The 15,576-nt window shown below is 44.2% G+C and overlaps 1 protein-coding gene across 2 annotated transcripts in view; it reads right to left on the bottom strand.

Annotated features, from left to right (window-relative positions):
• The window catches only part of SVIL (supervillin), a 112,866-nt gene that overhangs the window by 67,473 nt on the left and 29,817 nt on the right, over nucleotides 1–15,576 (bottom strand). For both annotated transcript variants that reach the window (XM_011949210.1, XM_011949211.1), the window contains exons 6-11: nucleotides 6,312–6,392; nucleotides 2,866–3,786; nucleotides 2,342–2,512; nucleotides 1,596–1,630; nucleotides 950–1,011; nucleotides 50–189 (exon numbers count right to left, since the gene is read on the bottom strand). In XM_011949210.1, coding sequence (XP_011804600.1) covers nucleotides 50–189; nucleotides 950–1,011; nucleotides 1,596–1,630; nucleotides 2,342–2,512; nucleotides 2,866–3,786; nucleotides 6,312–6,392 — 1,410 coding nt within the window. The remainder of the gene's footprint in view (nucleotides 1–49; nucleotides 190–949; nucleotides 1,012–1,595; nucleotides 1,631–2,341; nucleotides 2,513–2,865; nucleotides 3,787–6,311; nucleotides 6,393–15,576) is intronic.

Here is a 15,576-nt window from a genome sequence, read left to right as displayed (position 1 = left end):
TTTAAAAAAGACATTATAGCCAAGGCTGAGAAGTCCCGAGGGCACTTACGTGGCTGCGATGACCACCTCCTCGGTGGTGATGGGCTGGGTGAGGGACCTGTCCTGCAGACGGCGTAGCCTCTGCTCCACAGCTGCATTTCTTGAGCGACGCTTTGGAACATTTTGTTCATCAAAAGATTTTTCCATCTCCTAAGATTAGAAACATTGTGGAACCCTTATAAATTCAAGGAAAGAGCTGGGCATGGTGGCTCATGCCTGTAATCCCACACTTTGGGAGGCCAAGGAGGGAAGACTGCTGGAGGCCAGGAGTTCAGGACCAGCCTGGGCAACAAAGTGAGAGCCCCCCATCTCTACAAAAAATGCGTAAATTAGCCAGGCATGCTGGCACATGCCTGTAGTCCCAGCTACTTGGGAGGCTGAGGTGAGAGCATCACTTGAGCCTGGGAGGTTGAGGCTGCAGTGAGCTATGATCACGTCGCTGCACTCAAGCCTGAGTGTCAGAGTGAGACCCTATCTCTAAAAAAAATTTTAAAACAACAAAGAAATTCAAGGAAAGGAAATGAGGGTGGTAAAAAGTCTTTACTCTGTTCTCCTACAGGACCTACAGGAGGGGTCACTAATGAGCACCTTGTATCATTGTCAGAAGTGTACACTCATGCTGTGTCCACGAGGTGGCCACAACCAGCCAAAGATTAGGAAGAAAACAACAGGTGGGCCAAAGCCAGGAGGGCCTTAGCATGCCCAGAGGCGCATGAAGTAGGCTGGGTCCACAAGATTCTCCCTCCCTAAGGCTGACAATTTTTAGTTTTTTTGAGACCGGGTCTCACTATGTTGCCCAGGCTGGTCTCAAACTCCTGGCCTCAAGTGATCCTCTTGCCTTGGGCTCTCAAGTAGCTGGGATTACTGCATCCAGTAGTGATCTCTATTCAAGCACGTCAGCACGGCTTACCCTGAAAAGCAACCTCTTGGCGGCAACACTTAGCTTGGCTCGTTCATCCACCTTTTCTTCATCTGCAAAAAGCCACAAATTAAAAACCGGACATCATTAGAAAAGGTTAAGTTCGGTCTCCAAAAAATCTTTCAGGGCTAACCTAGAAATCTTTAAATACAAGAATAGGTGCACCAAAACAATAATTGGTGGTAGTTTCCCCTTGCAGGGAGCCCATTCTTCCTGCTCAGTGAAAAGGTACTAATTTCCCTTGCAATTCAACCCAGCCAAACCAAAGCAAACTCTGTCCAAGGATTTCTACTCTAACGTTAGTCCAATCGAGATTTCACGAATATATTTTACGGGGGGAATTTCTTTTATTTTTAAACAGTAGCAGCAGCACAACAAGAAGAACCTGCTCCTTTGGTTTGAATTAGTTGTTTTTATACTGGTCACTGTATGATTCTCTAACTGCGCTCAGAAAGAAGGGAAAGCTCATCTGAAAATTTCAACTAGATTTTATTATATTCATAGAATGAAAACCTGCAGCAAAGGGAGACAAGATGCTCCATCATGTTATTCTCTGAAAAAGCCAAAAACCTTATTATTAAATCCAGTCTAGATGAGACAATAAAGAAGAAGGAAAAACAGGGAAACAGGTACTTGCCATCGATAGCTGGTGTTTCTGAATGTGAAGTGCACCTAGGAAAGACATTAGCAAATAATAATAAATTAGCAGGTGGGAGCAGAAGATGGAAATAAAACATCATATTGAAAGTAAAAATAAAAATGCAATTAAATTCTTTTAAGAAAAAAACCTCCTGGTAGCAATTCTAGTTGTGTAAACACACATACAGTTGTGAAGCGACACTGGAGCGTGTGTGCACACAATCCCAGCCACGTACACACCCCGTGGAGAGAGACCAGGCACAAGAACAACTTACTAAACACCACTGATGACAATTTTCTAGACAAATCTTACCATTTTTTATGCAATAGTATATGACACTTTAGTTTAAAACTCAAATACAACAAGTAGATGAACACTTAGAAAATGAATATAAAATTCCTCAGTTATTTTCCCTGTAAAATCTGGTGAACATGCAATCTGGAATCTAATTTAACAAGCAAGTAAAAAATATTAAAAACACTGAATGAAGAAAAACAGTATTTCTTACGTCTTATCATCTGAATGCAACGTAAAATTGTGTATGTATCATAATACCACTGTAAAGGCTAACATTCTTTAAAAAGACTTTTAAATAAGCCAAATAAATAATGCTTATAGATTAGATGGAAGAATTATGGAATCGCCAGCATCCTATATAAATAGCACCAAGGCCATCAGTGTGGTAAAACTCCCGTGTCATTGCCACGTTCCTGGACCAGGAAACTACACATACGCGTGCCTACCTATCTGATTCCTTTCGTTCTGCTGAAGTTATAGGTTGGGTTCTAAATCTCTCGGAAGTTTTTCTACTTTCACCAGGAGAAAAATAGCGTCTTGGTTTCCGGGACCCTGTCTCCCGTTCCACACCGGTGGGCAAGCCAGGTCCTTCGGCCGACCTCTCCACCCGTGATTTGCTTTTAGAATCAAAGGGCAGAGAGTATAAGGAAGGCAAACGAAGACAGAGAAAGAGAAGACAGCAAAGGATTATGCATCTCTGTGAGTCAAGGCACAGACACCGCCAAACCCCTCTTCATGCCTCTACCATGCAGGTAAGGGAGACATTCCAGAGACCCAATCCGCGGGTTCCCCATTAGTAGGCAGAAGCAGAGTGGTAGCTTTTGAGCCATTTTCCACATAGTCGCCCTGCACACACTTGTGAGCTAAGCTAATATGATTCAATGCAGAACACAACACAGGTCGAGGAGTGAATCATTCCACCAGGGACGTGCAAGTGACGCAGCTGGAGGGCGTGTGAAGCATCACCTACAGTTCAGATCTCCTGCAGGCGTTGGCAGATGCCAGGAACGCACTTCGGAGCTGGGCGACAGAGACCTTTGTGTCCAGCATGCTGATCTCCGCATAGGGCCCTTCAGTCTTGGAGCTGGGCAGCTCCAGCTCTCTCCTGGAAGCTGGGTCCTTATACTTCAAGGCCTGGAGCTGAGGGGGGCCTGTGAAATCTGACAGAGAGCGGGTACGGACCTTGCGCTTTTTCGAGGCTTCCTTGTTGTGACCAGTTGGTTTGGCGTCTTGGGACACAGGCTCACTTTGAATGTAGAGAACCATCTCACTCCTGCCTGTCCTCTCAGTGGGCTGGTGCTGAGCTTGAGAGGGGTGTGCCATGCTTTCCAGTTCCTTCTGATGCTCTGAGGTGACTGTGCTCACAGCAGGCTTACCAAAGTCCTCATTTCTAGAGGGACCTTCTGGGCTTCTCACAAGCCCGTCACCCTCCAAAGCCAGTAGGGTTTTCTTGCTTTGCTCGAGAGCTTCAGTGAAGAGCACATCTTCTTCTTTTTCTTCTCCTCCTCCTTCTTCTTCTGCTTTTGATTCGCAGATATGGAGAACTGGGCTATCCCTTCCATCACCTTCTAGAACCTTCAAGGTAGGTGGTTTGGGGACATTCTGGGTGGCTGATGCTACCCAGCTACACTCAGATACATTTTCTGGGGTTTCTGGCGTCACCAGCTTGGCGGTGTGACCGGTATCCGCGGGTTGGACATAGCCACGGATTGGCTGTCGCGCAGAGCCTGTTGCCTTGCTGGGGACCCTATCAAAGGCCGAGTGCTCGGACTGAAACGACAGGTAATGGACTGGCGCTGGCTGGTGTCTCCTCTGAGTTATGGACTCTGAGGTGAATTCAGGGCTGTTTCGAGCACTTTCCTCTTTCACCAATTTTTCTCTAACTTTAACTCTTTAAGAAAGAAAAAGGATTTAAGTTGCAAAGTGCAGTAACGGCCTCACAGGAGGAAAGCATGCGTGATCACAGATTACCAGCGAATGGAAACTGACCCCAAGAGAGAATAACTTGTGAAAAAGGATTTTGGTGTCTAATGTCAACTACTTGTCAGATGATCCTAAGTTGAGTTTCCAATTTGCATATGTATGCCCAGGTGGTGCAAAACTAACTCTAACCCCTTGTAAAAGCTGGCAGGGATCAGATGCTATCCTGGGGGAGAATGGGTCCCTTCTGACCAAATAAATACCCAGAAGCCACAGAAAAATGCATTAATATACACCACCAGTATGCATTAGGGCACAATGAGGCTGGTGTCTTGAATCAGGAAGCTTTCCTCACGCACAGGCCCAGAACACGGACTGTGGGGGAAGGTTCCTGGCATACAGACACCTATTGACCAAACGTGGTAATTTCATTGCCTCCTGAAAATGTAAGGGCACTCACGATTATTTACGCTTTTCATTTAGTTCAAGATACAACAACCGCCTCTCTTTTAAAGCACTCAGTTAGACATTCACAAGCTTTTTCATGCAATGCAGAGTATATTCATTCATTCAGAAGGCACGTGGCCAGTTTGGGCATCATTATGAATAATTCTAGCGCCCAAAGAATGTTAGAGAAAAGATAGTTGCTGACAGAATTAATGAAGTGAACATTTCCCACCACCATCCCCCTCTCCTGCTGTTATGCTCTTAGTCAAAAACGAATCCCAAAAGAGATGCCGGGCCCTGGGGCTCATGCCTGTAATCCCAACCTTTTGGGAGGCCTGGGCAGGAGGATCATTTGAGGCCAGGAGTTTGAGACCAGTTTGGGCAAGATGGTGAGATCCTGTCTCTACAAAAGTGAAAAACAATAGCTATGTGCAGTGGCTTGTGCCTGTAGTCCCAGCTACTTAGGAGGCTGAGGCAGGAGGCCCACTGGAATCCAGGAGTTTGAGGCTGCAGTGAGCTATGATTGTACCACTGCACTCCAGGATAGGCAACAGAGAGAGGCTCTGTCCCTAAAAAACAAAAATAAAATAAAAAATAAAGAGAGATTGCTCCAGTTGTTTCTAAAGTTATTCAAATATCTGAGAGCAAAACTGGCATCCTTTTCAAAAGCTACAGACCTTTTTCCATTACTGCAAAACAAAGAAACCAAGAGCTCTGACCGTGGGGTCGGAAGAGGCCTCTGCTCAGACCCCGGCTCAGTCAGATTGGGCTGGGTGGTGCTGGGCAGCTCACCTGCCCTTAGTAAGCCTCAGCTGCTTTACCTTTTAAATGGAAATAATAGTGACATAGTGTAATGTGACATTGGCAAAGCACATGGCTTAGTGCTTAGCAAAGAGTAAACATTTAATAGTGTTATCTAGTTCTTATTTTTGCTTTTTGAAGTACCATGTGGTGGGAAAGGAGACACAATTCCAACTACTTGGGAATGGAAAGCTGATTAGGGCTCAGCTTTACGAAGTAAAGGGGGCTTTTGGAGTGGGAAAAGGGATTTCTTGCAGGCAGAGGAATGTAGACCCTTTACTTAAGCCTAATTGGCAAAAGAAATTATTTATGAGGCGCACTGTATGGAAAAGAATAGTTTAATGACAAGTGCACCCTGCTAAATTTGATGAAAACTCTTATTTTTTTTTAACATAAGAGGCAGGGCATCTATATATGTGTCATTAAAGGACAATCCAGACAGACACACACATAGGTGGTGACTGTGAACAACTCAGGGAAAGAAAACATTCTGAGTTGTTCTTTTTCCCAGAGATGAGGCCGAGTTGGAGGTTTTCATACTTAAAACGTTTGTTAATCAAAAGGAGACTGAAGCGCGTGGCTCCAGTTCTCCTGTGGAATGCGTGCTTCTGATCGGAGACAATCTGCATGTTGTCCTCAGCAGAGAACAAAGTGACTGTCAGAAACTCTGTGTGGGGAGCTTTGTCCTTCCATGACTTACTCATTCGGACTCCTTCCGCCTCTCCCTGCCCCCAGTCTTAAAAATGAAATGATAGGGGGTTTTGTTTGCTTTTAAAACCACATGCCCTAAATTTAACTGTTGAAAATTAACTTCTGGTTTAGAGATGAGGAGATATGAAAGCAAGGAGGTTGGAAGGGCTGGGAGCAGTGGGGAGTTGAGTAGACGGGACGCGGGCTGGTGAGTCAGCTCAGGAAAGCAGCCCACGGCCTGGCTGGGTACTCACTAATGCCCCTCACTGGCCAGTCCTATGTGAGTTGGTGAGAAGGGAAAAGCAAAAGGTCAAGGAAAAGGTTTGTCAATCAAGAAAGATTGAAAAAGAAGGGGAAGGAGAGATGCTATTAGCATGGATTAGGGCAAGTGGAGGAGAAAAGCAAATGATTTGAAAATAACTTCCACATGATTTTCAAGTGCACCGGTATTAAAAAGGGCAAGAGGAGAGTGGGTGTTAGCTGATGCGTGGAACCGCAGGTCAGGCGGGAAGAAGCAACACTCATGCACGCACACCCCAGAGGCCGGTGTGCGGGTACCTGGACGGCCAGTTGATAAGTGAAGGTGTGTCCCCTTCGGAATCTTTCTGGAGAAACCACTCATGTTTGGGTTTCCCTGTACTATCGTGTACAAAAAACAAAACCAGATAATCTCTATTAAAATGTCAACATATACACAGACTTTACCATAACTTAAAACCTAAAGGCTGATTTTTAGTAAGAATAGTCCTCACTTATAAGTGGGAGTTAAACATGGAGTACGCAGGGTCACAAAGAGGGAGCAGCAGACACGAAGGCCCACCCGAGGGAGGAGAGAGGCAGGAGGACAGGGATTGAAATACAACCTATTGGCTGCTGTGCTTATTACCTGGGTGACAAAATATTCATACACCAAAGCCTTGTGACAATTTACCTACATAAGAAATCTGTACATGTACCCCTGAACCTAAATTAAAACTTAAAAAAATAAACAAATAGAAATATTATAGGAAAAAAAAAAGAATAATTCCGGCTTTTGAAAATGTATAAGCACATTTTGCTACAGAGTTTATATTCACTTCACGGAGTTTCCAGGACATGTGGCTCACTATTAAAATCCAGAGGTAAAAATAAATGTATCTAAGGCCATTAAATCACGTGTTTTCACAAGTAATTTTAAATTATTAGAAAGGGGTCTGTTGGCTGGGTGCAGTGGCTCACGCCTGTAATCCCAGCACTTTGGGAGGCCGGGGTGGGTGGATCACCTGAGGTTAGGAGTTCGGACCAGCCTGGCCAACATACTGAAACCCCGTCTCTACTAAAAATACAAAAAATTAGCCGGGTGTGGTAGTGTGTACCCGCAATTCCAGCTACTCGGGAGGCTGAGGCAGAAGAATTGCTGGAATCCAGGAGGTGGAGGTGGCAGTGAGCCAAGATTGTGCCATTGCACCCCAGCCCAGGCGACAACAGCAGGACTCGGTCTCAAAAAAAAAAGAATGGAGTCTGTTATAGTCACACTCTGACCACAAATACCAGGCAATTGTCTTGTAAGCAGCTGACTAAAAGTAAAAGGTAATTTAATTTCCATAAATTTTGCAGTGGCACATTGGTAAATAGCCTAATATAAAAAGAGCATCCACATAAAACAACACATTTCAAATAAAGAAGATAATTAAAATAAATAAAAATAAAATACAAAAATCAACGAGATCACATTTTTAGTTACTGTTACACATTTTCCTTTTATAATTATCACTGAATAATGTGACCAACACAAGAGTTACAAGTACGAATTCAGGTCCATTCTGCCGATATTTATTGAGCTCCTAGTATGTCCCAGTAATGAGCTAAGGAATGACGAAACTGAATCATAAATCAACATAGCCGTTAAAAAGCTTATACCGCAGGTAGGCAAGGTCATATATAATCCACACATTCATTCCTCAACACATGATTGAGTATGACGCCAAGCAGAATGTGAATGAGTAATTACACCAGGCTGAAGGTATTTTAGAGAAACATCATGGGTAAGCACAACCTTGTTTTAACAAGGTAAAGCAAGTAAGTCACAGGAGGAACACTCAGATTACTGCCCTGCCTCCTCTTACAATGTAGGGGAAAAAAGGAAATTCTACAGGCTAGTTACAATGTTTACCGGCTCAAAACTTTATGAGCCCATCTGCAAGAATTTTTCAGCACCAGGCTGGAAACACATTGCAGCTCAAAAAGCAATTTCTAAAAGAAAATAAGAGTTATAAGCAACTTAATTTTCTAAAATCACTTTGGTTTGAGTTTTGGTTGGAGGGGACAGGCAGGTATCGGGAACCGCTATTGTACATCTTGCTGTAACCACTGACCTCTGTCTCAGTCTAGGGCTTGGACTGATCTGTTTCTCCAGTAAGATCCTCCGGCCTTGCTACTCCTAAAACTATCACCCCACCTCCCAATCCTCTGCATCACATCAATTTTGCCCACAGCAAATAAAAAGTTAAGATGTATCTAGAGCCATTTCATTTCCAACTATAAAGGGTCCAATTTCTCAACTTTTATTTGATGGGAAGAGTTTGGCACATCACCCGCAGCCAGGAACGAAGGCAGCGCAACTCAGTCCAGCGTGCAGAGGGGAAGAGGGGCCAGCAGACGCCTGATGTTGGAAATGACATCAAGTTCCTATAACGAATCTGCCGCCTTCACAGGGTTATGTTTAGGCTGAACGCTTTCCGTACAATAGAGGGCTTTGTAAACGAAGTGCAATACAACTTTTTGAACATGACCTTCACTGGCAAGAATAAAACTTGGTCAGCATCACCATCAAACTCCATCAGGGGCTTGTGGAAGCATGTTGGGTCAGTATTTATAAAACGGAAATCCCACACAGACACAGGGGACTTGCTGGGCTCCACTTACTTGTTACACCTGAGATATGGAACCAGCCAAAAACCAAAGGATTACCGCCAGGGTGGAGAATACTCGAAATCTGAGTATATAGACCATCTCCGACTTACAATGTAAGATTTATTGACTTTAAGATGTTGTGGAAGCGATAGGGATTCAGGAGCGCTTGTGCTTAGAATTGTGAATTCTGTTCTTTTCCTGGGCTGGTGGTGTGTGGTGTGATGCTCCCCTGCGATGCTGGGCAGAGGCAGTGAGCCGCCGCTCCCAGATTGCCACCAGCCACACAACCGTGAGGGGAACGACCCATCCCCACAGTGTGCTGCGTGGCCAGATGGCTTTGCCCAAATCCAAGCTAATGTGAGTGTTCTGAGCATATCTGAGGTAGGTTGGGTGTATTAAATGCATTTTTTGACTTAATGTTTCCTTTGTTTTTCTGACTTGCAATATTTTCAAGTTATGATGGATTTATTGGGATGTGACCCCATCATAAGTTGAGGAACGTCTGTAAAATAAATCCGAATGTATGTAATAAGAAACAAACAGGCCAGGTGTGGTGGCTCACGTCTGCCGTAGTCCCAGCCCTTTTGGAGGCTGAGGCGGGAGGATCCCTTGAGGCCAGGAGTTCGAGCCAGCCTGAGCAACATAGCAAGACTCTGTCTCTATTTTAAAAATTAAAAAGTTAATGAAGGGTGGTGGCATGTGTCTGTAGACCTAGCTACTCAGGAGGCTGAGGCACGAGAATCCTTTGAGCCCAGGAGTTTGAGGCTGCAGTGAGCTATGATTGCACCACTGCACTCCAGCCTGTGAGACACAGTGAGACTTTGCCTCTAATAATAAATAAATAAAAAAAAATAACAAATATATGTGAAGGCATCATGCCTAGGACATAATAAGCCTTTTAAATGTTTTTCTTATCTTCTTCCTTCTTCATAGTCAACACAGCAATGAAAGTTTACAAATTTCTCTTTTTATGTTTTGAAGACATAATACTTAAGGAGACCCAATTCAGAAGTTATGCGATTTTCAGCAGGGTGAGTACAGCCTCACTAGGAGGGCCTGAGTTTGTCTTTAGTACATTTAAAGCAGGAGTGATCTAGAAAAGCACTTCTCCAAGTAAGGGTTTCAGGATCCTTGAGGTTGACTATGACATCTATTTGGGTGAGGTTATCTGCCATACAAAATGAAAATGAGAGAGGGATGAGGAGAGGTCTAAATCAGACACCAACGGTGCACAGGCTGTCCTGGGCACTGCGAAGTGATGATCTCATAGAATGCAGCCACTTCTGAGTCGTGCAGCAGCATCTATACTTTGGTCACTCCCCTCTTCCGTCTCCCACTTCCCCCATCAGACTTCTTAGCTGAGTTATCCTCCTCACCCCGGCTATACAGAGCCCCAGGTGCTCTTGACATTTCAATGTGGATGTCTAATAGACGTCTTATATTTACAGGCCCAGAAAATGAACTCTTAACTTCCCTCTGTCCCAGCTTGTACTGGAGTCTTCCCTAGGCCAAATCCCTGCTTTGAGTTGCCTTGGCCAAAAAATTGAGACTCACTTTTTACTCCTCTGTTTCTTTCAAACCCCACCCCTACCTCATCAGCAAGTTCTCCTGGTTACCTTCAAAATATAACCTCTTTCCACCACCTGTGCTGCCATCATTCTAGTTCAAGCCACCACCGTCTCTCACCTATGTCACCAAGATGACTCCCTCATTATTCTACCTGTTTTCATCCTGGCCCCCTACAGTCTATCTTCTGCTTAGCAGCCAGCGTAATGCTTTGAAATGTAAGGCAGATGGGTCATTCTTTTTGTTCAAACCCTCCTATGGCTCCACATATCAAGTAGCGCCAAACCCAAAGCCCTTGCGGTGGCTCTGAGGCCCTCCCCAATCTGTGGTCTCACTAACATCATCCCTACCGCCCGCTCCGTTACAGCCCTCTCTCCTCACTAGGATTTGACAGCCTCTGGAGAGAGACTTCGTTCATGTTCATCTCTCGGCACTCAGAGCTATGTGTGGCGAACAGCAGGTCTCAGATGCTCGTGGAATGGACGAACTAGTGCATGATACTCTCCACAGCAACTCCATGAGGTCCTCTTGTTCCCATTTTATAGATGCAGACGGTGAGGTGCAAGGGAAAAAGGGCATTAACTGCCTGCAATCACACGACTGGTAACAAAATGATGGGGCTTGTACCCAGTGCAGCAGGAACCCCCAGCCTGCACCTTCCAGCCTTCCAGAGCAACAAGCTTCCACATTCTGGAAAATGGCTGCTCCCTTGGCTTGAATGGGTAAGAATGAGGTTGGGATGCCAGTGTTCATGGACTCCAAAGTTAAGCAAGGAAGACACCAAGAACTTCCTGGTCACAGCCACAACCCTGACCGGATGTGGATCTCTCGCTAGTGCCAGTTCCACCGTCAGCAGAGTTACCCGATTACCTATGAATTCTGCAGAACCCAATTACCTTCTTCCTTTGTTTCTCCAATGAACAACATAAAAATCAATGGAGTCAGGCAGTGGAAGGTTGTGGACTGAGCTTTCCATCTCGGAGCAGCACAGCCTGATCATAATACTGAGGGGTTGGCAAAGCAATGCCCAACTCAGATTTTAAAATATATCATCCATCAAAGTACAAAACTTACTTCAGGGGTCCAGAGGGCATTGTTTTGAAGGATAGTAAAATAGCAGGTGAATTTTTTTAAAAAAACATGAACGAAAAGAGAGATCACATCTGAATTATGGTGGTTATTTTTCTCTTTTATTTTCTCTTCATTTCTTTTAATCTTGTGTGACGTTATTTCATGAAGTCTTGCTTAATTATTTTTGATAAATTAAGTTTGGTTAAGAAATTAACAGTGGGAGATTTGCTTTATACAACCTAATGAGCTGGACACAGGGTACTGTGAGGCTATACCAGTCTTTGCACATGGAGTCAAGATTCAATTCTGGTAGACAGAGGCACAAAGGATGACGGAAATGTTTCCTATCCTGACTGGGATAATGGTTATGCATTTACCAGACTCACCAACCTGCATCCTTAAAATCTGTGTATCTGATGTAAATTATACCTCATTTAAAAAATATGTCATCATTGGGTTACAGAATAAGGACTTCTTTAGTACTGAAAATGTAGCATTTTCTGGGGGCAGAAACAGGAGAAACATGTGAGATAACCAATTTCTTCCAGTCTCCCTTTGAGCTCATCTCAGTGAAGGCCCGAATGCTATAACCACAGTCCAGAAAGGAGGGAGGGAGGAGGTATGTGCAGATGCACAATTGTCAGAAAATGCTGGAATCTGAGGAAGGTGTGAGGCTGGACTGGCATCACCTCATCTCCTGATTTGAGCCACCACTCCTAGAATAAGGTAAATAGGGACTTGACAGTTTTCATCATGAGATTAGACTAGAACCAGCCTTTCAGGGCTGTGGACTCAGTTCACAATGCTCCACAAGTGGCCGATGATTTTCTGCTCACTTATCACGATTCACATTTACTGTTTAATAATATTTATGAGCAGCCTGACTCAGACCACATACAAGAATCCCAATCCCAGACAAAGTAGAAAGAGCCTTGTCATATAAACAAGTGCTGCTTACAGTGTGTTCCGCCGATCGGTGTCCCTGCTCCATGATTAGAGAAAAGGCTCGCACCAGAAGGGAAATTAACAACATCACTAAGCGTGTTGTGTAGCTCAGCTGACATTTTCTTCACAGCATGATTTTCTCAATGAAGGAAACCGTACATAATTTACATGCAGGCGCAAGTGTCTCATAGGTTGTGTGCTGATAAACAGTTCGCAGATTGGCTATGTCGAACAGCATTGCTATAGTTTGATGACACTTTAAGCAAACAGAAAACAGCAGAACATTCATTCAAAAATGATTTTCTAGGTCACTTGAAATTGTTGGATATCCCAGTTGCAGTGAAGGAGATATGAAAATGACTAGGGCAAGGTATCTGCCCATCTCTTAAAACTTCTACTAAAGTAATGCTATCACTGCAATCATCCTTACCAGACTTACAGAAGAGCTTAATACCAAATTCACAGTGCCATGTCTGGAAAAACCCTTACAAAATTGCTAAAGTCCTCTTCTGGATATGACAGCCATGATCTAGGGTGCTTAGCATTTGGTGTCTTTTTTTTTTAATTTTTAATTTCTGTGGGTACATAGTAAGTGTATGTATTTATGGGGTACCTGAGATGTTTTGATGCATGCAATGTGTAATAATCACATCATGGAAAATGGGGTATCCATCCCCTCAAGTATTTATTCTTTGTGTCACAAACAATTGAATTATACTTTTAGTTATTTTAAAATGCACAGTTATTAGACTATAGTAGCCCTGTTGTGCTATCACAAAGCAGGTCTTATTCGTTCTTTCTAACTATTTTTTGTACCCGTTAGGTGCTGGACATTTGACTATCCTTCCTATGATATAGGGTGGGTGTGAAGTGGCATCTGTGGGACTCCTCATTTGGCTCATGACCTCTTTCTCCTCTTTTCCCTTCTAGCACAATCATCAGCAACCCAGAAGCCAAACTGATAACATCGGGGCTCCCTTTGCCAACCTGAGCCAAGCTCCAGCTCTGTCTCTGGGAAACTCACAATACGATAATGAAAGCAGACTGGTGCGAGAGTCTAAACACCAAAGAAAGTGGAAGTGACTCCAAAAATGGTCCCAGTTTCTATTAGCCCATTTATGCCTAGTGTTCCTTTACTGGAACGCTAAGCATGTGGGAGTTATTTATATTCTACTGCTCAAGGACATCACCAAGGTCTGATTGCAAAAATTCAAAAAATTGCAACCTCAGGCATACATGGGTTAAGGAGAGAGAAGTTACCAAAAAACAAAAAACAATGTGGAAAGGTCAAGAAAGCAGGGCAGATGGGAAGGTGGACTCTTTTCTGGACATATTTGTCAGTGGCCCTATTAGAAAGAGATACCCAGATGTAATCTGACCACTGCAGGACGCAGGGGAACCATTGCCTACCTGTGCTATTGGCGACTCACTTTCATTAATGTCCCCCAAGATTGGAGTAATCACTTTGGCAGTCATATAAAGAACTTGCTGTCAATTAAAACCCCTAAGTCTGTTTCCCATGAACTGCTGTTAAATCAGGTTTCCACAATCTTGAACTTGTGCACTGATTTTTTTTCCATCTAAATACAGGACTTTATTAAATTTCACCTTGTTAGTTTCTAACCATTGTTCCAGGTACATGTGCTCTCTTGCCTACATGATCCTGTTCTCTCTTTCTCTCTCTCCCCCTCCTTCTTACTTCTCTTCCCCCTCTTCCCCCTCCAACTCTGTCCTCATCCCTCTCTTTTAGTCATCAAACTTACTTACAATCCCTCCTCCAGAAATCTGATCTAAATACATGCATTTATATGCATGTATTACATATGGTGCTTAAAAAGCCTTGTTCTCATAAACAAACAGATAATTTATTTTGTGGAATCTTGGGGTGAGCCAACCCTTCACAGGGCAGAGGTCACCTACAAGGGGAGAGGCTTATAGGGTTATGGGAGACCAGAAAAATGAAGTGGTGACTTCAGGTGTATCAGAACTGTTTTGATGCAGCAACTGGCTGGCAGAGAATTATATTACCAGGAAATAATAACTCACTCCAAGTTTTCATAAAGGCCAGGGGTTGCGCTTGTGTTGTATCCCCAAGTATATAATAGTATATAATGATCAGCTTTAGCTCCCTACAACTCCCAAGGGTCTACAGACTAAAAAGTGCTTCCTGTTACCAAAGTGAAGTCAAATCCAGCACAGTCAAATTAGTTTCACCATGTGGGTGTCCAGCTCTAATTATATACCAGCTTCTAATTATAAAACGTTAAGAATGGCTATTAACTTCTGAATCTCATTAAAATTAACAGTTAATTTGCTAAAAGTCGCTTGTTTGGAAAAACTGCTAATGACTGTTCTGCAGATATGCACAGGTACAAAATCTGCAAGGACACAGGCTCAAGGACAAAATTTTGCATTTAAAATCTCACACTCCTTTGAGTTTTTAGCTAGTGTACATAGTAGCTAGGGTTTGGGGAGATATATTTATATTTAGTCCAATGAATAGGAATTGTCTGCCAGGCCCCGTGGCTCACGTGTGCAGTCCCAGCACTTTGGGAGGCCAAGACGGGTGGATCGCTTAATGCCAGGAGTTCCAGACCAGCCTGAGCAACATTGTGGAACCCCGTCTCTACCAAAAAATACAAAAATTAGCCGGGCATAGTGGTGTGCACCTGTTAAGTCCCAACTACTCGGGAGGTTGAGGCAGGAGGAACGCTTGAGCCCAGGAAGTCAAGGCTGCAGTGAGATTGTGTCGCTGCCCTCCAACCTGGGCAACAGAGCAAGACCTTTTCCCAAAAAAAAAAAAAAAAAGAGAATAAGAATTGTCACTTGCCGGATCTTGGGGGGCCGGAGCAAGATGGCCGAATAGGAGCAGCTCCAGTCTTCAACTCCCAGCGCCAGCAAAACAGAAGACCGGTGATTTCTGCATTTTCAACTGAGGTACTGGGGTCATCTCACTAGGGAGTGCCGGACAATCGGTGCTGGTCAGCTGCTGCAGCCCGACCAGCAAGAGCTGAAGCAGGGCGAGGCATTGCCTAACCTGGGAAGTACAAGGGGAAAGGGAATCCCTTTTCCTAGCCAGGGGAACTGAGACACACAACACCTGGAAAATCGGGTAATTCCCACCCCAATACGGCGCTTTAAGCAAACGGGCACACCAGGAGATTATACCCACACCTGGCCGGGAGGGTCCCATGGCCACGGAGCCTCCCTCATTGCTAGCACAGCACTCTGCGATCTAACCGCAAGGCAACAGTGAGGCTGGGGGAGGGGCGCCCGCCATTGCTGAGGCTTAAGTAGGTAAAGAAAGCCGCTGGGAAGCTCGAACTGGGTGGAGCTCACAGCAGCTCAA

Source organism: Colobus angolensis, unplaced genomic scaffold (genome assembly GCF_000951035.1).
Source record: "Colobus angolensis palliatus isolate OR3802 unplaced genomic scaffold, Cang.pa_1.0 Scaffold293, whole genome shotgun sequence".
NCBI lineage: Eukaryota > Metazoa > Chordata > Mammalia > Primates > Cercopithecidae > Colobus > Colobus angolensis.
This window is presented reverse-complemented; position numbering and strand designations above follow the sequence as displayed.